Source organism: Lissotriton helveticus, chromosome 1_2 (assembly GCF_964261635.1).
Source record: "Lissotriton helveticus chromosome 1_2, aLisHel1.1, whole genome shotgun sequence".
NCBI lineage: Eukaryota > Metazoa > Chordata > Amphibia > Caudata > Salamandridae > Lissotriton > Lissotriton helveticus.
The window spans coordinates 94,611,651-94,634,855 of record NC_136058.1 but is presented as its reverse complement, the minus strand read 5'-3'; the positions used below and the strand labels follow the sequence as shown (position 1 = coordinate 94,634,855).

Here is a 23,205-nt window from a genome sequence, read left to right as displayed (position 1 = left end):
ACAGCATCCCTAAGCCCGATTACCCAGTTACTGCACCGTTAGTGTGCCTTTTGTGGTGCTCATTACCCCTGCGCGTGAGCCATTAACATGACACTATTGCACTGTGGTGCTGGAACAATTTTCAGAGTGGGAGGTGCTACCATCAATGTAACATTACTGAAGACAAAGGGATTGTGAAAAATCCAAGCATCTCACAAAGCACATGTGTAGCAAATGAGTCATGCCCATTCGATGGGACAGTGGTGTGGATGTGGTCTGTAGCTGGTGGTCCCTTTTGGAGTGCACTGCTGCTAATATATTACGAAAGCGTAGTGTGGTAGTGCGTTGTCAATTACCAGCAGCACATTTGCCATTGAAATCGCTACTAAATTTGCACTGACAGACCGTTTTACTGCTAAAACAATAGAGCACACAAAGGATAATGTGTGGGGTGTCATCGAATATTTATGATTTGCATGTCACCAAGTAAAGTGTCTTGATTTGTTTTGATAGTATTAAAACCTTTGATTCCATAGCACATCAGAATAAAAAAAAAATCTGAGCTTCATTTGTGTTTTCCTAACGTCTGAGAAAGTTTTAAATATTTGTAGAGTTCATCAACTGGTATTTAAATTTTCCTGTGTATTAGGGAAACAAAAAGATATCCTTTCCTTTTGCAGCGTGAATCTTTCTGGATTCACTATGCTGTGCATTATTCCGCGGTCTTGTGGTTGGGTCCGGATTCGTAGTCTGATCTTTGTTTTTGTTTTTTTTTGTAGCCCAGGTGGGCATCGGCGTCACACCCCTTTGGGTGTATTTCCGGTGACGTCGGCATGCTTCATGCGGAAGCTCCCACTCTTGGGCGCCATCTTCAGATTCTTTTTTTTCCGCGGTCGGGTCTGGATCGTTCCCGTTTGGGCTCCAGACATTTTTGGAGAAAGAAGAAAGAAAATACAGAAAAGACGAGGAGAAGTCATCTGAAGACTGCAGGGGACTTCATCGACGAAAAGCCGGCAAGGAGAAGGCGTTTTTTCATCGAGATCATCGACGACCGTCGACGAACACGCGACCAGAGAGGCCCTGGATGCTCGATGATGGACAACACGCCGTTCAAGTTCTGCCGTAACTGCCACCACAAGTACGCGCAGAAGGACCAGCACCCGGTATGCAACCTTTGCCTACCGGTGAACCACGAAAGCGGAGACTGCAACGCCTGTTCCGCCTTCGCCCCGAAGACACTTCGTGTGAGAGAGAGGCATAGGGTAGCACCCGCCACCCTGCAAGGGAAGGCCCCGACTCCGTCCCTCTACGAGCTGGGGATGTCCTCCGAGGAAGAAGACCACGCTGCCGCCGAAGACAACAGCTACACGGTCGTAGAGACCGATTACACGAAGACTTCTGACAAGGTAGGAGACTCTTCGGCCCCCAAGAACCCGAGAGACTCTGAGTCTAGAAAAATCGAGGGCAAGACGCCAAAAAAGGCGGCGTCCGCGATTACTCCCAGGCCCAGCGGATCCTCCGAGAAGGAGTCCCCGGCGCCGAGGGCTGCTGATCAGCAGAAAACGTCGAAAATCGTCCCCGAAAAAGATCGATCGACGCCGAGGGAGAAAGACCCAAAACTGACGACGACGACCAGAGACCCAAGATCCGGTCCGACGTCGACGTCAAACTTCGATGCCGAAAGGTACGGCGACGAACCATCCGCCGAAAAGAACGGCCGACCCATCCGACGCGGAACACGCGGCAGAGATGGAGAAGAAGAGAAGGCGCCTCGAGGCCGAAATGGAGAACATCATGCAGCGGAAGAAAGATTTCGATGCAAAGATGAAGGCCTTCACGATCCCTCACAAGACCAAGCCACCGGTGGTGGAGGCAGTCGAGGAGGAGGAAGAGATCGCCGAAGTCGTCGAGGAACAAGACCAGGACGTCGAGGTGATCGACGACCAGGAGGAGTACGAGAATCCCTACGATAGTTACAACTATGGGGAGGAAGAGGAAAGCAGGACGGACGCAGACTCGACACCCTCTGACCTACAGGAGGTAGATTCCATAGATGTCGACACCGACAGCCCAGAGGAGGTGGTTGACACTTACCCCTCGAGGCCCTCGCCGCCGGACGACATCGGGGCCTACAACTCGGTGATACAAGCTGCCGCAGCAGCTTTCAAGCTCTAGCTCGACGAAGAGAAGCAGAAAGCAGACTTCCTTCTAGAAACATTGCTCCCAACACAAACGAGGAGCCAGTTCCTTCCAATGCTCGAGAGCGTCTTGGCTCAGGGGAAGGAAGCTTTCAGGGAGCCCACAACATGCAAGGCAGTAACTCCCAGAACTGAGAAGAAGTACAAGCAGTCCACAAAGGACCCGGCCTACATTCAGGGCACGGTCTCCGCAGACTCCATTATCACGGCCACAGCAAGGAGGAGGGCTAACGTACCCACTACCTCGGGCCCACCACCGGATAAGGAGAGCAAAAGGATGGATCTGGTGGGCAGAAGGATCGAACGGAATGCCGCGACCCACTGGCGCATGGCTAATTCCAACGCCCTGATAAACAGGCACATGTACCAAATCATGGAGGGGCTGGGGCAGTTGGTGAAGGACTTGCCCCAGGATGCAGGCAGAAGGCCGAAAAGCTGGTTGAAGAGGGAAAAAACGCGGCAAATTCTTGCCTTAAGACGGCCCTGGATGGGGCAGACACCGCCAGCAGGCTCATGATGATGGGCGTCACGGAAAGGAGGCACGCCTGGCTCAGGATATCCGGTTTCAAACCGGAGGTGCAACACAGCATCCTGAACACACCGTTCAACGGCAACACGCTTTTCGGAACAACAGTTGATGAAACGCTCAGTCAACTGAAAAAAGATAACGAAACAGCAAGATCCATGGGAGCATTGCAGTTCAGAGGGAACAAGAGGGGCACCCCGTCACGGAGGCCCGGCGGGAGAGGCGGAAACCAGCCAGGTACATCACACCAGGCTTTCCAGCAAACGCACCAGGCAGACTCAGCATGGTCAGCAGAAGCAGTCCTGGCAGTACCAACAAAGAGGCCAGTCCTTTCGAGGAAGAAATGGACGGGGACAAAATAGAAGAGGGGGGCAGCAGCCCACCTCTAAGTGACTTTAAAAAACTCTGTGTGCCCGCCCACAAAAAAGATCCCAGGGGGCAGCACGTACAGATGGGTCAAGACAAACTAGACACCTACGACCACATGACACCATTGGGAGGAAGATTAAGATTTCACCTCCGAGAGTGGAGAGAAATCACATCAGACAAATGGATCCTCAACATTATCATATTCGGATACTGCATAGAGTTGGAGGGGAGGCCAACAAGCAGAAAACCAAAAAGAAAGTCACTAGCAGGCAAGCAGCTGCAGTGTCTGCAGGAGGAGGCAAAGGAACTCCTGCGGAAGGAGGCCATAGAACGGGTACCCTTCAAGGAAAGAAACACAGGAGTATACTCAACGTACTTCCTGGTACCAAAAGTAGACGAGACAATGAGACCCATTCTCGACTTACGGTTCATGAACAAATTCATAAGAACGCAAAGATTCAAAATTACCTCCCTACAAGAGGTGCTCCCACAATTGCAGATCGGGGACTTCATGGTCACAATAGACCTCAAAGACGCATACCTGCACATTCCAATGAACAGAAAGCACAAGCACATGCTCAGGTTCACCATCGGAGAAAGCCACTACCAGTTCACGACACTGGCCTTCGGACTAAAGTCAGCACCAAGGGTCTTCACAAAGTGCCTCGCAGCAGTCGCAGCGCACCTACGAAGGCAAGGAATACACGTATACCCTTACCTGGACGACTGGCTGGTGAAAGCAAACTCATACCAGAAATGCAAGCTGCACGCACATACAGTGACAAGCACGCTCATAAACCTGGGGTTCTCCATCCATTGGAAGAAATCATCAATGGAGCCAGAACAAGTGAAGATCTTCCTGGGAGCACAGATCAACACCTTACGGGGCAAGGTGTTCCCCAGCGAGAAGAGGGCGAGGGTGCTGGTGAAGGAAACTCATCTCTACCAGAAGGGACAAGCTCGGACAGTGAGGACTGCGAGCAAGATCATGGGGATGATGGCATCATGCATCCACCTGGTACCGAATGTACGACTCCACATGAGACCCATTCAAGAATGGCTACAGGAGCAATGGTCACAAGCTACAGGCAGTTGGGAGGATCTAGTGGTTGTAACGCACGCAGTGCAGAAGGAGATGGCATGGTGGACCATGGAGAACATAGCAAGGGGAAAGCCTCTAACGCCCCCAACGCCAACAGTGACCATCACCACAGACGCATCCCTGAAGGGATGGGGCGCTCACATGGAGGAGCTCAAGGTGAGGGGACTGTGGACACCAACAGATGCGACAAAGCACATCAATTACTTAGAATTGAAGACAATCTTCCTTGCACTGAAAGCCTTTCATACAAGACTGTACAAACACAAGGTGTTGATACAAACAGACAATACCACTGCGATGTTCTACATCAACTAGCAGGGGGGCACACAGTCAGCCCCGCTTTCAACGCTGGCGCAGGAGATATGGAGATGGGCCATCCCTCTCAAGATAGACCTGCTAGCCATACACCTGCCAGGGAAGGACAACTTACAAGCAGATTGGCTCAGCAGGCAGACATCGGCATCCCACGAGTGGGAGCTCAATGCTCAGGAGACAAGGCGCCTATTCGACAGATGGGGAACTCCATCGGTGGACCTGTTTGCCACACGCCAGAATGCAAAATGCCAACACTTCGCATCCAGGCAGCCCGAGGAAGGGTCACTAGGGAATGCCCTATGGATAGATTGGTCAAGGACATTTGCCTACGCCTTTCCCCCGATACCACTGATGCACAGAGTACTGAGCAAGTGCAGAGCGAGCAACATGACACTGATACTGGTCGCACCACAGTGGGCGAGGCAGACATGGTACTCGCAGATCATGGAGATGACACAGTGGGCACCCCACAGATTCAGCAGGAGGAAAGACTTACTCTCCATGCAGAACGGAGAGGTGCTACACCCAGAGCCAGAGAGCATGAGCCTAGTAGCGTGGCTCCTGAGGACATAGAGTTCGCACATTTAAGATTGCCAGAAAGTACCCTGAAGGTCCTGCGGGAGGCAAGAAGGCCTAGCACTCGGAAGTGCTATGTTGCGAAATGGAAAAGGTTCACAATATGGTGCAGACAAGAAAGACTTCACAATAAAATGAAGGACTCCACAGTGCTAAAATACCTGACGCACTTGCTAGAGAAGAACCTTAGCTCATCCTCTTTGAGAGTTCACTTGGCAGCGATAGTCGCCTACACAAGGGGAGAAACTTGCAGGAGTTTCTTCACATCACAGGTGGTGAAGAGATTCCTAGAAGGTGCGAAAAGGATCGCACCACCCAAGCGGGTGCCGCCACCTGCATGGAACTTGAACATAGTCCTAACGGAACTCATGAAGGAGCCCTTTGAACCGCTCCACAAGGCGTCCTTAAAGATGCTAACTATGAAAACAGCTTTCCTGGTTGCAATAACGTCCTTACGCAGAGTAAGCGAGCTTCAGGCTCTGACGCTACAAAAACCCTACATACAAATACACAATGATAGGGTTGTGATGAGGACTGACCCACACTTCATGCCGAAGGTGGTATGTAAATTTCACATGAACCAGTCTATACAGATACCGAGTTTTTTCCAAAAACCAACAACTGCCGCAGAGCGAGCTCTGCACACCCTGGACGCCAGAAGGGCAGTCATGCACTACATTGAGAGGACGAAGGGACACAGGAAAACAAAACAGTTCTTTGTGTCATTCGCCAACAGTTACATGGGAAAAGCAGTAACCAAAAAGACCATTGCACGATGGATCGCACAGACAATTCAACTCTGCCACAAGCGTGCAGGACAAGAGCTAGCAGAGGGGACACGTGCCCACTCCACTAGGAAAAAGGGTGCTACAATAGCCTTCCTGGCTAACACACCCATACAAGACATATGCCTGGCGGCAACATGGGCTTTGGTGCACACGTTCACGAAGCACTACTGTGTGGACATACAGATGAACAAGGAAGCTCAAGTTGGACAGAAGGTGCTACAGCACATATTCAATACCCAACGCTCATCTTCCACCCAACCGCCACAGAGATGAGAAACCGCTACAAAATCTATGCACAGCATAGTGAATCCAGAAAGATTCACGCTGCAAAACGAATAGTTTTCTTACCTGTCGGTGTAGTTTTGCAGCTTGAAGATCTTTCTGGATTCACTAGCAAACCCACCCACCTACGCCAGAAAGATGAGGCTGGAGAGAGAAGAGGTGGAAATAGAATAAGTGGAAAATACTTTGAAGGTACAAAGCGGTAAAATATCACCTGAATAGAACATTGCCATTACTACGGAAATGAAAGAAACACGGAAAAAAAGAACCCGAAGATGGCGCCCAAGAGTGGGAGCTTCCGCAGGAAGCATGCCGACGTCACCGGAAATACACCCAAAGGGGTGTGACGCCGACGCCCACCTGCGCTACAAAAAAAACAAAAACAAAGAAAAGACTACGAATCCGGACCCAACCACAAGACCGCGGAATAATGCACAGCATAGTGAATCCAGAAAGATCTTCAAGCTGCAAAACTACACCGACAGGTAAGAAAACTATTCTTTTCTCCCTGCCGGTACACCAGAGAGACTGTCACATAGTTCACAAAACTCACTTTGCATTGTTGTAAAATCCTTTCACTTTTTGCGGTCAGAGAAAGAAAACTAAACACCATCCTCCGAGTTAAAAGAATAAGCATCAATTTGTCAGAAGACATAGCCTGACATTTGACCTTGGTCTAGATTCCAGCATGCAGCATCCCCAGCACCCCTACTTCCGGCGCATAGGCTATTGCGTGTGCAAAGTCATTCCCTCTTTTTAATGACACCACCCCACCAGTCAAATCAAGGAACATCTGTCACAGGGTGTTGCATTGGACCTGCACAATGGGTTTTACATCTAGGACCCTTTTGTTTCACGACGTGGCAAAGTTACCGCCGACCCTAGCTCAAGCAAGGAAAATAATCCCTTTGTCCACTGGTTGGGTAGTAAAATATGCAAATAATCAATGTTCAGTGGTCACCCTCAGTCCCTTGAGCCACAGCCCTAAGTGGACAATTGATAACTAGTCCCCTGTTTGTAATATGTAAGTGCTGGATGATACAAACAGTGAACAAAAACATCCTCTGTCCTTCCTCAGCACTTCAGTAATCAGTTTCCATGTGTTCAGCTAGATCTTTCACAGCATAAGTAGACAGCATATTAGGCCTCGGAAGACGACTGCACAACATACTATTATTTTAGTTTAGTGTTTTGTAGGGCACTGACATGGCTTCTCCTGGCTGTTTCAGAACACCTTTAAGAACTGAGATTTTGCATGGTGCTTGCTCAGGATGATGCTGTCTAGGTGGCCAGCCTCAAAGGCAAGGTGTCCCTTCCATTCGTGCCAGGGCTGCACCACTGGGTTTGACTAGCCTTAGCCTAGTGGTAGAAAATACAAAAGTGAGGAACAATTGGTTGTTCTGATGTTTAGCACATTAGAGAAGAAATGTGTAAATGTCGGCCATTATTTTGAGGGATTGTGTGTTGAACGGAGAAGCCAAGATTGTCTGAATCAGTATCACAAGTGGGGCTAGGTGTGGGATCAGAGTTCATAAGTACAAGGATCTGGCCAGACTTATTGGCTCCAGCAGTTTGTGTAGCACTAGTGGCTGAGGTGGGCCTTCACATGGTATTGCTGAAGAAAGGCAGAGCTTTACTAAAGTGTAACAGCCAATTCCACACGGAGACCTGGCTACGTACAGTATACCACATAAGTGCCTCCAACTCGACATTTTTTTAACACCATGGATTAGATTGCAAATCAGATAGCTATAGTTCGTACTTGAATATTTAACTCAAGCCTTTAAAAAGTTGCATTGTGATTGGACCTAATGTCATAACTTTGTTGTAAAACCGATCACCTTGATTTAATGCACAATTAGTGTTTTAGTTTCACATTGTTGACTGGTAACATTTAGAAAATTCTTTGTTTATGCTTCATTCATCCGTTTAGTTCATGGCCCATTTGTAGGCGACCTCATAACCTCGGTATAAAAATAATAAAAAAAAAAAAAGGGAAATCTCAACTTACTTACAATTGTCCTGTGTATTATTTCAGAGGGAGTGACCGGTCTGAAGGAATTGGCTTTTCTTCGTGATCTGGCAGAACAGAACTCTGCAAAGTACAGTGTGTCCGACCGAACAGCTTTGCCGGTGGTGAAGGGAAGCATGATGGTGCTGAACCAACTTAGTAACTTGGAAACCACTGTTGGACGATTTTATACAAACCTCCCCAACCGAATGATTGATGAAGCCGTCTTCAGTCTGCCCTTCTCAGACGAAATGGGAGACGGTGAGTGCCTTTAGGCTATGAGAATTGATTGTAACCTTTGCAGCCTACCAACTGTGTCACTGGACCGCGAAGGTAAGTTGTTTGTTTGCTTCACTTATTTCTTTGTTTTTTTAATATGTGAGGCTGCCTGCCAGCTGGAGTTTCGCCAGTGCTCCCTAAATTATCATACATACTTGTAACTTAAATTTATGGATTTGTTTCAGTTTGGATAAGAATGGAAATTTCTTGTGACTGAAAGTGTTTGTTTCTCTCTCTATTTAGTCATACAAAGTAAAAAAAAAAAACAATTACAAAAAAACGTATTTGTGTGTGTATATATATATTACCTACTGGCGGTCGCCAGTAGGTAGTTATAGTTGGGATCGTTTTCCATAGGAAATCCGCAACATTCTATTGGGAATAACTTTGGCGCCGAATGAGGGAGCTGCCTGTAATTTTCCTTAACTTTGCCTCGCTGCGCTCCGCTCCTTCCCTGAAAGTTTCGGGGGGATCCGTCAAGCGGGGGCCGAGATAAAAGGGGGGTCACAAAACGTGTTTTCCCCATGGTAATTTCCATAGGGCGGTTGGACTCACTTTTAGCCCGAACGGCTGAATGGATTTCCACCAAACTTGGCGAAATTGTAGGGACTGGTACCCCGATGTGCCTTCGCTATGTCTCAAGATATATGCTCCAGTGGTTTTTACCAAAATTAACTTTGAAAAAATATATATTGGGCTATATATATGTTAGAGCCCAAATGTAGCTCAATGTAGCCCAAAAAAGCCCAAAGATGGCCACCAGAGACAAAAAAAAACCAAATGTAGCCCAAATATCAGCCAGATGTAGCCCAACTATAGCCCAATGACAGAATGTCCCAGAGTGTTCTAAAGAACAACTAGAGCGCTAACAGTCTTACTTATGACAAAAGTATGGCACACCTGAAGTCATCTTGATTGGAATAAAGTGTTAACACTTAAAACATTTAATTTGCAAAGGAACAAAATGAGGGGGTTCATTTTGCCATAGAAATTATGATTAGTGCTGAAGAAAGAAAAATTAGGGCACATTTTGAGTGACTTCTCAAATCCTCTTATATTTCATAAAAAAAATTCTGATATGCAGTTTCCCAAGATGGCCACCAGAGACAAAAGAGCCCAAATATCAGCCAGATGTAGCCCAGCTATAGCCCAATGACAGAATGTCCCAGAGTGTTCTAAAGAACAACTAGAGCGCTAACAGTCTTACTTATGACAAAAGTATGGCACACCTGAAGTCATCTTGATTGGAATAAAGTGGTAACACTTAATACATTTAATTTGAAAAGGAACAAAATGAGGGGTTTCATTTTGCCATAGAAATTTTATATATATATATATATCTGCGCAAACTCCCAAAAACGCCGCTGCAGGTCCTAGTACGATTCAGAACCCACGAGGCAAGTTGGAGACGGACCACAGTCAGGATTCACAGATGTTTATTGCAAAGGTTGAAAATTGCGAGGGCAAGACGCGTTTCGGGCTTACAAAGCCCTTGTTCACATGCAATGATTCAATGAATTTTTTTAGTTTTATAATGCAGTGCAAACCCGCCTCCCCACCACTTTACGTTTGGGTCACATGATCACAAAGGTAGAAAAAAGACTACATTTTAAATGACCAGCTATATTACATATATTGCACAAGTTACATTCATAGGAATAACTTTAAAAAATATTTCTTTTTTTAAAAATAAGGGACATCTATTTTCTTAAAAGTTCTTATTAATTTATTTTGGGATAAATCCCTGTGCAAATGTTATCATATGTGCAAAGTTCGCAATATGTAAACAGTGGGGGAGCGGGAAAGGTGGTGAAAGTGCAAATAACAAACTGTCATTGAATCGCAGTCTGCAATTCATGGAGTAACTTGTGTTCAATACAGAAATACACGTAGAGGAAAGAGAAAAAAAGTGCTGTGAGTGCATGATGATATTAATCTGTGTATATAATGCATAAATGCTAATTTAGACATTAAAGGAGAATTGATAACTTCCTATCTGTCTTATTAAAAACATGCATAAAAACATTTGATACCAGTATAAATACATCATCATATAAAAAGATTAGAAAAAAACACCCTGAGTAAAATAAGTGCTTAAAAAACCTCACATCTAAAATTCATAAATATATGAATATAAAAGTGAATATTATCTATAGTGAAGAAGCAGAACAAGATGAAATATACAAAGAAATGGCTGACAAGGAACTTGACCAGCCACTTACAACAATATGTACGAACATATTGTTACTTAGGTGCAATGTTTCAGACAGGGACACCTCCCCAGATCACAGGGAACCTGACATATCTAGGGAGCCACTAGGATGCTGTTTAGGATGAAAATTTTATTTACTTAGTGTGGCATATAAGTATTGGAGTCGGCATTTAAAGAAAATGGCGTAGATCCTCGGTATTATTGAGGCCATTCGGCCATTTACTATCGTATTCCAGGATCAAACTCGACTCCAATCGCCTCAATTTAAGCTCTCGATTGCCTCCTCTTCTAGGTTTGGGGACAGAAGCCACTACATAGTAGGATAGACAATTAAGATCCTTATTGTGGGTGCTTTCAAAGTGGCGAGCAACTGGATATGCCTGGTCACTATGTAAGATAGCCCTAATATGCTGCAAGATCCTGACGTGCACCTGTTGTTTTGTGCTGCCTATATAATTAAGGCCACAGGTGCACGTCAGGACATACACAGCATATTCGGTTTTGCAGTTATGGCTACCTTTAATTGGAATATCAACAGTAGAAAAGGGAGTTCTATAGTGAGTTTTATTTACTCCAAACTTGCATCCTCTGCAAGTTGTGCATTTGCGAAAACCTGCTGATATTAACCAATTGGGTTTCTGTTGTAATTCAGGGCTGCTCTGATCTAAAATTGCGCCCATATTTTGTGCCCGCCTAAAAGTGACCAAGGGTTTATCAGGTAACATGCATCCCAAAACAGCATCAGTCTGAACCATAGGCCAATGTTTGTTGATTATCTGCCTAATTTTGTTTTCCTGACTACTGTAATCCGTAATAAATCTAGGACAGTCTACATCATTTGTTTCGGCCACTGCAGTGGCCGCATTATGTTTGTTTACAGTGTTTGAGAGTAGACTGATTCTAGAAGAATTTTCAGCTTTAGCCAGTGCTTGGTTGATATCTGGTCTGAGTATCCACGGGCCTTCATTCGTGCTTTTAACTCGAGAATGCATTTTTTTAAATCCTCAGCCGTACTGCATATTCTTTTTAACCTTAGGATTTCTCCATAAGGTATGCTGTGGATAGTATGCTTAGAATGAAGGCTTGTAGCATGGAGCGTGGTATTGCCCGCCGTGGCTTTTCTATGTAAAGTAGTTTGGATATGACTATCATCATCTATGTATATTTTGACATCTAAAAACTCTGCTTGTTTGGCACTGATGTTAGAAGTAAATTTTAAGTTGAGGGGGTTGTCATTAATTTCAGCAACGAATAGTTGTGCTTCATATTCATCCCCTTGCCAAACAATAAAAATGTCGTCAATATATCTAAGATACTTTACAATCTTCTCCTGTACCCAAGTTCGGTGTGTGACATTAAGGACCCGCTCCTCCCACCAGCCAACGTGTAAACACGCATAGCTGGGGGAGAAGCAGGCCCCCATAGCCACACCCCTTAATTGTTTCCAGATATCCTTACCAAAAGAAAAATAATTGTTACTTAGGCACCAATCAATCAAACTTAAAATCACCTTATTATGTTCGTACAATTCAACAGGTCGTTGGCCAAGATAGTATGTTATTGCATTTAAGCCATCAAGATGTGAAATGCTGGTGTATAATTGTTCAACATCAAGGGTAATGAGTAACATGTCATTTTGCCATTCCAAATCCTCTATTTTAGCCAAAAAGTCAGTAGTGTCTTGGACAAAGCTGGGGAGTTCACTAACCCAACTCTGTAAAAAGAAATCAATATATTGGCCCACATGTTCTCCACAACTATCAATGGCGGAGATGATGGGCCTACCGGGAATCGGTGATGTTCCTTTGTGGACCTTTGGAATTAAATAGAGACATGGCAGTACAGGATGTTCATTGTACATGAATTTGTATTCGTCTGCTGAGATGAGGCCTTCTCTGCGGTATTTTAGAAGTAGTTTGTACAAAACATCATTAGCTTTAGAGTACTCCTTATTTGTTGACTTGACGTAACAGGCAGGATCTTGTAATTGCCTTTGTGCCTCTGCAGAGTAATCAGATTTGGGCCAAATAACAATATTACCGCCTTTGTCTGCGGTTTTTATTACGATATTGGGGTTGTCTTTTAATTTTTTCATGAGTTCAAAGTATTTGGCCTTTTGCACATTGTACTTCTTTTTCTTATAGTTATTGGTCTTTCTGTACAAATCTTTGATGTCTGCAATTATACAATCCTGAAAAACATCCACCGCATCTTTTACCATGATGGGTACAAAAACTGATTTTCCTTTAAATGGCGTAATACCGGCACCCTTTTGAACTAAGTTGATTTTTTCTAGTCTTTTTTGTGTGCTAGTCTCGCCATTGTTGATCATTGTTTGAGAGCTGGTTACATTCTCCAAGTCGTGCATTTCAAGAAAAAACGGTACATCAGAGGCTGCTAGTTGAGCTAAATTTTCAATATTGTTAGTACTGGTATCAGCTTCAATTCCTGTTGTGGATTTCAATTTTTGTAACGCAAAGAATTTCTTCAATTTTAATTTTCGAATGTAGCGATATACGTCCACTCTAGTGGGGGCATATCTGAAATTCTGTTCGGGGCAGAAATTAAGACCAAGCAACAGAAGCTGTTCCGCTTTTGATAAAGTTACGTCTGAGAGATTTATGATAGATCTCCCTAATTCTGTTTCTTCTTCTTCCATGTTTGGTTTGTTTTCTTTTTGTTCCATCCCCCTTTGTTTGCGTTTCCTTCTCTCCCGTCTTTTTTTGTTTCTACGGGTGTTGTTGTGTTCTTTTGGCGTGGTCTCAAAGTGCGCAACCTTTCTTCCACTAAAAAACCAAGGTCTTCATCTATTTCAAAGATAGGCATTGGGAGACCAGTTGTGGTTAAATCCTCATTGGAGCTCACTGATTCGCTCGATGTGGAAGCGATATCGGAATTAGAACTTCCCACGTCAAAGTTTTGTGCCTCCATAGATGTAGTTGTTAATGTTGGTTTTGTCACCATAGTCCCTTTTCCTCTGAATTGCTGTCGTTTTGCAACATTGTATTTGCGCGAAAACGTAAATATTTGACCATTGGCATAGTCTGCTGCATCCCGTGCAAATTTACTGACTTTCCTTGTTTTAATTTTGTCTGCATGTTTTTTCAGTCTCTCATTCATGGCATCTTTCAATTTTTTAATGGTTTCAGTTTCTTCCATTGCATTTATTTGTTCCTCAAGTTTTTGGATTGTAATCAAAATAGCATCTCTGTCAATAGCAGCATATTTGATTAAAATATAGACTAGATTCATTGAGGCTGTTAAGTTGCTTTGGCCCCATTCCTTTAACATCAAAGGGTTTGGATTTTCGAAACTTGGAGCCAGCATAATTCTTAAGCCTCTTGGTACACGTTTAACATCTGCATATTTAGTCAAAGAATAATGTTCCCACCATTTGGTGATTTCAAGCCGTTTTTGTTTTTCTAGAGCTTTATATAGCGTTTTGATGTCTGTGTCAGCTTGTGTCTCGATGTTGCTAACTGTCGTGTTATCATTACTGCTTGGCGTAGTGACCTGATTAAATAATTGTTCTGCTTCTTCCTTCCTCACACGGAACTCCTCCGCAGACATTGTCCTCTTTATTCAACCCAACAATTGCTTGCTAATGTACACCTTTGCTTGTGTGATTGGCGTACTATGTGCTCCCTTCCCCAGCCAGGGACGTAACCTCCTCACCTCCGCTATGCCGCTTTTGCCGTCTGGTTTCACTCACCGCGTTGCAGTGGACAGAACGCTTTAGCCGTGTCTTCCGACTCGACCGCCGAGAATCGTCCTACACGCCGGTATTACTGTGCTTCAGGCCGCAGGAGGGGGCATCCACTTATAATTCAATTCAGAAACTTAGTGCAAAGTAGCTTGAGCGTGGATGCCGTCTTTCCGAGGAGGGGGTCCGTGAACGGAAGCAAGCTGACTTCCGTGATTCAATCTGCGCAAACTTCCAAAAACGCCGCTGCAGGTCCTAGTACGATTCAGAACCCACGAGGCAAGTTGGAGACGGACCACAGTCAGGATTCACAGATGTTTATTGCAAAGGTTGAAAATTGCGAGGGCAAGACGCGTTTCGGGCTTACAAAGCCCTTGTTCACATGCAATGATTCAATGAATTTTTTTAGTTTTATAATGCAGTGCAAACCCGCCTCCCCACCACTTTACGTTTGGGTCACATGATCACAAAGGTAGAAAAAAGACTACATTTTAAATGACCAGCTATATTACATATATTGCACAAGTTACATTCATAGGAATAACTTTAAAAAATATTTCTTTTTTTAAAAATAAGGGACATCTATTTTCTTAAAAGTTCTTATTCAGTTATTTTGGGATAAATCCCTGTGCAAATGTTATCATATGTGCAAAGTTCGCAATATGTAAACAGTGGGGGAGCGGGAAAGGTGGTGAAAGTGCAAATAACAAACTGTCATTGAATCGCAGTCTGCAATTCATGGAGTAACTTGTGTTCAATACAGAAATACACGTAGAGGAAAGAGAAAAAAAGTGCTGTGAGTGCATGATGATATTAATCTGTGTATATAATGCATAAATGCTAATTTAGACATTAAAGGAGAATTGATAACTTCCTATCTGTCTTATTAAAAACATGCATAAAAACATGCACACACGTTATAGTTATGAATTAGCATTTAAAAAACCTTTGAAATTCACTGAATAAACCATAGGTTTCACACCAGTTATAGTTAGCTGGAAATTTTACTCGCATAAAACCATTGAAATTCCCACGTTATAGTTAGTTGGACTCACTATAACTTGCACGTCTGCAATGCACTGCTGATGACGTAACATTTTACATCACTCATGCATATATTTAAATATTTAAACATTATTCGCTAATATATGTATTCACTAAGATACACTTAATAAGCCAGTTAACCAATCAATTTTTAAAAAAAAAAACACTGTCATGAGTGATGTAATATGTGACGTCATCAGCAGTGCATTGCAGACGTGCAAGTTATAGTGAGTCCAACTAACTATAACGTGGGAATTTCAATGGTTTTATGCGAGTAAAATTTCCAGCTAACTATAACTGGTGTGAAACCTATGGTTTTTTCAGTGAATATATATATGTGTGTGTGTGTTTATGTATGTGTGTTGTTTTTTTTTATACTTTGAATGACTAAATACAATTCAATAGTTTATTCTTGATTGATGTCAGATCACCCTTTAGCAGCTTGTACATATTGTTGGAATCCATTAAGCCTGTGCTTCTTCTGGAAACTTCTTTGATGTATGCAGACTGTTCCATCAGCCTTTTCTAATCAAACGTCCATAAACTTAATTTCATTTCTATGGCCTTTTGAAGATGAGTTTATTTTTGATTAGAGAAGAGTTTATTTGTTTGGGGAGATATGTGTGCCTGTGAGTGCGCGCATGCGATCAAGTGCATGCCTCATGTGAGTCCCATCTTGTGGCATTTTTAATATGTGGCCATTTTTTTGTTCCCAAGACATAATTTCTTCCTTTTAACATATAGATGTTTCATAGGCTGTTATCGGGGCATTTCTCTAGGTTTACTAAATTCTGAAAAAATATGCTTTAGTTTCCATTTTGTGGTGGGAAGAGGAGTGTCAGGAGATCTGCCAGACTACACAAAATCACAGAAGTGCTAGAGGAAACACTCTGGAATCTGTTGTTGTACTGTGTTATACGCCTGTGATGATGCGTGTGTGGGACACACAAAAACCTGCTTCATGGTGATGAGAAAGGGGAGGCACCTTAGTCGTATATTCTGCTAAAAGCTACGGATGTTGTGGAGGTTCTAAATAATTCTTGATGAGATATGTTATACTGCTCTCTCCAGAGTTGTGGGGATGGTTTGTTGATAACTTCCTATTACATCTAATTCTTCTTGCGACCTTTCCAACCACAGCCAAGAGATGGGGTAAAGAGACAATACTTAGAGACAAAGATTTGCTTTCCATGATCCTAGAGCTGGTAATGGTGGAGAAACATATGCTATTTATAGAAAATTATGTTGCAGCCTTTTAGGTTGACTATAACTGTTTACCTCCCCTTTGAGAGTCCGAATTCTGGGCGCTAATGTGCCGCCGTTACTTGAGTGATTCGTATTCTCCCTCATGATTATTGCCACATCTCTTCCTACTTTGCACTTGCTAGCCCAAACTGTTCCAACGAACAGTGAAAAAAAACACTTAAGTGCTGGCGGGCCTTGTTACCCTGTTGTTGCCCCTGTCAGTTACATCCCAGACTGAAAACAAAGCTGTGTGAACTTACTGCCATAAGTTCTATCAAGGGGGAGATATGGGTTCGGCTGGACGTTGGAGGGGTTGACGTTTTGGAGTTTGTAGGTGATGGGCAGTTTTGGGGGGCCTCCTACCAACTTAGTTCGATAAATTTGTAGGATATGGATGTTAAGAAACCTTTTACGCCAGCAGTAAGTCAAGTAAGCCAGTCTGAAAAGGACGGGGCTTAAAAAACAAGAACGTCACTAGGACCTCTTCTCCAATGGCTGGCCACCGTTTAGCATGAACGGTGACGCCAGCCAATAGAAAAGAGGGGCGGGGCTTAACCTCTCTAGTTAAACTTACTAAATATCATTCAATCTCGCCAGCTCGTCTGCGCAGTCTTTCACAGGCCGAGACCTAAAAAAGAAAGTCCCTCAGCAGAAAGCAATTCTGGTATTTTACTGACCTCTACTGGTCGTTTTCTATCAAGACAATTAAATAGAGGCTGTTGAACAGAACAAAAAAAGTCCCTACGCGGAAGCAGACAAGTCCTAGGGCTGATCTCCAGAGCCCACAAAGTACATACACCTATAAGTATATACTAAATTGTATACAAGAGGTCTCGAAGGCTCGACCTAAAAACCTTTCAACAGTGCACTGAACACTCGGAGAGTACTAGCTAATAGTTTTGGGCTTAATGAAATACTTATTTATGATGAATCGCTAAGGAAGGCAAGTAAATACATGAATCAATGTCTACATTAAATTGTTTTATTGACCACTTTTATTGGAATAAGTTCAGGTAATTTCTTATTTTGTAATGTTTCATTCAGGTCACATTCCACCCACAGCTACAAAATAAAAAATTCTACTAAGGTAGAAGAGCTTGTGCTGGCCACCTTCCGGCCTGTAAGCTTGGTGTTTGGAGTGATTTATGGGTAGGACAAAGATACATCGGAGACACTTGTAACAAATAACACAAGTCCAAGTCTGAGAAGAGACCTTTCTAACACCACTAATCTCGACAAAAATAAGGACATCCAGAATGGTCATGTGAACTTGTTTTTTATTTATCATTTAAAATTGGCAGTAACTAAAGGGACAAAATTAAGTCTGTAATGATTAACTTGGGAATTCCCTGGCTCTTTTTCCTGGACCCAGTCCAAAGGTAGTGGCAGCCAGGTGAATATTCCCATACGCGTACCTCCCAATGAACGCGACTCATCCATGGAGAACCTAAAACCCAGATTCTGGGCTGTATTTTATCCAAATTGAAAAGTGTATTCATAATACTGTTTGTGTGGTTACTCGACTGTGCAGGTTTGATCACGTCGCTAATGCATGTAGAAGCCTACATTAGTAAAAAAAAGTTTGCCTAAGTGTTTAATACACCGCAGTCCTATGATACCTCTCCCAACTGAGAATCTTCTCCTCCCTCAGTTCTAACGTTCAAAGCAGGGAGTACTGCAGCAGTCAGTTTATTAGATTCCTTGCTACATAAATATGAAGTGAATTTTCTTTATATTGCTATCATATTGAAGAGAACATGGGTTTTAGAAAAGCTCTGTAGACTTTTTTGTTCAGCTAGACCCTCTACTGGCTCCCTTTGTCTCCACTTGTCAGCAATAGAATCTTACATTGATCTTGTCGTGCTTCAGCTCCAAGATGTCACATGTTTCTTAAAGTGCATTTGCCAAATTTCCAAAATTCAAAATCCTGTTGCTTGAAGCATTCCCTAACCTGTTGTGCATTTTTCATGCAATCTTGTGGATCGATCCAGATCTGTGTTTTGTTAAATTCTTGCATCCCTCCTTCGGAGGAAGTTTTCCTCCGAGAGGCCTTTGTTTAACCCCTTCCATGCTCATGACGGAACGGTTCCATCATGAGCGTCGGTTGAGCTGTGCTCATGACGGAACCGTTCCGTCATGACTCCGCCCGCGCAAGGCGGAGTCAGCATGGGCGGGGAATTCGCGCCGCACGGAAGCGGTTAAACAACATCGGAGTGTTGCACTGCGGGCCTTTACTGGCCCGTAGAAGCTCAGAGCACTCAATTGTCTTCAATGGAGTGCTCCACATTCCAATGTTCTTATATCGGATATTTGTGAACTGATTGATATTAACTAGTAGAGAAACCCCAGAATGCAACTCAGTTGAACTAATTTGGAAAGCTATGGCTTGAATTTGTGAAGTTAAGTAGCAAGATATTTCTAGAGTCTCAAATGATTACCAATAACTAGGCATGACTTAAGTAAAAGAACGGTATGCTTACTACAAATTTGTATTGGAATATCGCGGCTAAGCATCGAACAAGGCCCAGTTGTGCTCTTCAAATGTATTGTTTCTTTGTTGATGTAGCGCAGTGTTTAATCATGTACTTGCTTTTGAGCACTTCAGGAGACCAGCTTCAGTGTGCTATTGAGGGTTTCTCTCATAGGAAGTATGAGATACAGGAAAAATGAATCTCTCAATTTCTTCCCGATAGGACTGATGCATGATTTTGAGACTTGAGGTAGCCCCACGGCGGTGCTCTGTTGATGGCTCTTTGCAGCCTTCCAGTTTCGCCTTTTTCAGTGGAATGCTTTGTGAGTTTGTCTCAGAGGAGGATTACACAGCGGGGGGGAGGGGGGATTGTTTTAGTGGTCCCGTTTAACCTTGTTCAGCTAAGATGTCTTGTTTGTTGTTTTCAGGGGAGTAATGGGACAGGTTACTATTCTATAGGCATAGTGTGCTGGGTTTTAGGTTGTCCAACCGAGGCAAGTAAGACAGTTATGTTCTGGTATTGCAACTTAAGCCCCTGACTGTGGCTGCCTTATTTACTGAATGTACCACTGTGCTGCTGCTGTGGGAGTCCTTTTGTTCTTGGTCCCCAATTTCAGTGTTTATGACCAAAGTCTCTGGTATTTAGTTCTTTGGCTTTAGTCATCCAGTTGACAGTGGACATTAATGGCCTTTGAGGACTACCTGTGCTCTCAGTCCTAGGAAGGACTAGAGTTAGTGGTCCATAGTAGGGATTGGTTGTGCTGATGTTACGTTTTCCCTCCACTTCATTGCACCTAGCATTCACTCTTGGTCTGAGGAAGTCTGCAAATGTACCTGTCACTTTGGCGCAATTGAGTAAAGCCAGATTAGTGATGGTAGTCAGCTGTGTGGGGCAACAGGATGATGCGCATACGGTGTATTGAAAAATGCTGAAACATTTTGTAGCAGTATAGTTTTGTAATATGATTAATTGTAATGTGATAAGTTGTATAATTGAGCAAGTGCACTGTTTGATTGGGTTAGTAGTAGGGTCTGTCATGTATAGATATAAATGGTTCTGAGCACTTGATGTTAGCTCTATTTTGATGACTTGTGGTGAGAGGCATGCACAGGAGATGTGGTGTGGTGGTGGATTTGATGAGTTGAAATACATGATGTTGTGAGTATTGCTGGCAGCGGGGGCAAAAGGAGTATCACAGAACTGAGGGGCATTATAGTATGGCATGTGCTTGTGCTGTGGTACTGGATGTTAGGGATAGCATGTTGAGTGTAAATGTCCTAAACAGAGTTGAGATTTCATGTTGGTTTAGTTTCAGTGGTGGTGACAAAAGTGCAGGGTTGCTATGATGTTGTGGTGTCTGTTAGCTAATTTGTGGTGTGGGGTGTGGTTTCCAGTAGTAGTGTGTGTTTTTGTCTGGAGGGTATAAAGAAATGTGTAATCTCTTGGTTTGGGTGGGGTGTGATCCTGGAGGTAGGTTTTGTTGTTGGGCGAACAGCGGAGTGAAGTGTGGCAATGCATGTATAGTCTGAAAAGGGAGTGGGCAGTGTTCCCTGGAGCAGGAATAAACAACCAAGTGATATAATGTAAGCTTGAATTTATCTCTGTCACTTGCAATTTCTTTGGGACCCGTTGCAGTCCATCTTTTTTCACTCGCTGTGTCACTCTAGACCGAGACCAGCCCTCCATAAATCAGTCTTGGCCTGTCCACCCGAACTCTCAAGCCAGATCCCTCCAGACTGGAACTTAAGCAACCCAGACCAGCTTCTGGCTTCTAGGGCCTACTCAGTAAGGTGTAGCTTGGGTACTATGTAACGGTGAGCATTGAACCCAATTCTGGACATATCTATCTCACTTAGAGGGTTTGGCTGCATCGAAGTGACAGAAGGAACACTTGAATTAATCTCAGTAAACTGCACTTGCTTTGGGTTTATTCAGCATGAGATTCTGAGCATGAAATGCTGTCATCCTGAATGAACGTGTACTAGATATGCCAAAAAGTGGTGTATGCTATGTGATATGCTGTGTGCTTTGATGTGATGTTGTGTAGAAGTGTAGTGGATGCAGTCTAGTCATTTAAGTCTCAGAGATTGAACATCAACTAGTAATGGATTAGAAAAGCTGTCACACATTTTCATAAAGCCATATTCAAAGTGTTTTTTGAAACAGGATCATTTAAAATGGAAATGTCTCCTCTAGGATTAAATCATTGGTATTGTACACATCCTGTTTTTAGAGTGCACAGCTTTGTTTGGGTAGGCAGAGAAAGCTTCATTTAAAACCCACTTTCTATTTCTATCAATATTCTATCTGAAATGCATTGTTCAATAACATAGAAAAACGAACATTTTAAATTGTTTGCAGGATTATTATTTTGCATTGTTTGCTGGACATGGGTACAGGGCATATCCTTTGGGAAACATGGTGCTGAGTTAATGGTGATTTATGAAGCATAGAAAGTAGTCCACTGAGAGCTCCAGGGGGATCTATGCTCTACCATGACTTATAAGAAAGATGAGGCTTATCCGGTCTGTGAGAGAGCCGTCTTTCTAGAGACATCTTGTATTGATTGAAGTGATATATAGGTAGTTTTTCAATTTTTTCCTGAACAGGAATAAGTGGATCACTTGCAAAATCCAAAATGTTAACACAATGTGTGTAACTATGAATCGCTTATGATTTCCCCTTCTGGACAAGTGACTTTTTGAACCCTGCATCAAATTTCCAAAAGGTATCAATATGTTACTGATTGTTAAAGTAAAACAAAGTTAGATGATAACCACACCTGTTGTTTATAGTCTTGGTGACCATTATTTTAAGAACATGTGCCTCCTAGGAAGTAGACCTCACCTAATTTTGGGTTGCTATTTTTGGTTAACTGCATCTCACCAGGAAATCTTTGTTTTATTTAAGGAATCGGGGCATTCTGGGAGTTGGGTTCCAAGTTTCATTTAATTGAACCTACTGCACTAATGCATTAATAATTCCCATTAAAGAAAATCATCTGTCATTCCCTATTTGTTAGCTCGGTCATAAACCCACATAGCACTTGTCTCATAATTTACGCATCTGCATGTTTGATACCCATCAGATTCCACTCCAAATCCAGTCACTGTCTGGGGACTTAGAGAAAATTTGTGGCCTTGCTTCACAGAGGCCAACAGAAATTGGAGTTCAAAGGGGCTATCCGGTGTAGAGGAACAACTGTTCTCTACCCATTCCTGCATCGCTAAGAGTCACCAACAGTGGCCATTCTAGAGTATTCCTTTGTTTGATGATTTCTGCATTTGAGGACTATTGTGATGATTCAACGGATGACGCCTTTGCGTGGGTTTGCTTGAATGGATTAGAGTCGAGCAACTATTGCCTTTATCACTCAGTATTCATCTAGGTCTGTCGCCTGTCAAGTGCAACATAACCTAACCTCAACCTTCTCTCACTCTGTAGCCCCCTAACAGCACACATTCCCACATTATCTAAGCCATTGTCAGTGGCTTTGCAGCCTGAATCTTTTCTGGATTTTCATGCTGTGCATTATTCCTCCATCTAGTGGTTGGGCCCGGAATTGTCTCTAATCCACCAACACATTGTTTGATATGTATGCATATGTACAACATAACCTTTGATTAATATAACAAAGTATCACATTCCTCTGTTCCTAGGTTTGATCATGACCGTCAGTAAGCCGTGCTACTTTGGAAATCTTCTGCTGGGAATTGTCGGAGTGGATGTGAATCTTGCTTATATCCTTGAAGATGTTACCTATTACCAAGATTCCTTGGCGTCGTACACCTTTCTCATTGACAACAAAGGTACCGTGATCAAAGACCCTCTGAAAATAATGCCTCTTGTTTTCTGTTTTGTCTTTTGCTTTGAAAGCCATGGATTCCAAGTGTTTTATTTGGCTGCACTGCAGTAGCCTTCTTGTAAGTTACAATGAAAGACCAGGAAGCAGTATTTCAGCACGTTGTGGTGAAAAACCTTCTGGAAAGACTGGTAATTCTGGTCGATTCATTGGCCTGAGGTTTTGAATATTAGTTTAATAAACTTGCTTTATAAACAATAAAACATGTTCTCTATTCTGTCACATATAGACTTTGGAAAATAT

At 43.3% G+C, this 23,205-nt stretch overlaps 1 protein-coding gene across 1 annotated transcript in view; it reads left to right on the top strand.

Annotated features, from left to right (window-relative positions):
• The window catches only part of CACHD1 (cache domain containing 1), a 373,745-nt gene that overhangs the window by 257,015 nt on the left and 93,525 nt on the right, over positions 1 to 23,205 (top strand). Inside the window, exons 9-10 of the mRNA XM_078669174.1 lie at positions 8,174 to 8,407; positions 22,760 to 22,909. Of these exons, the coding sequence (XP_078525300.1) occupies positions 8,174 to 8,407; positions 22,760 to 22,909 (384 nt within the window). The remainder of the gene's footprint in view (positions 1 to 8,173; positions 8,408 to 22,759; positions 22,910 to 23,205) is intronic.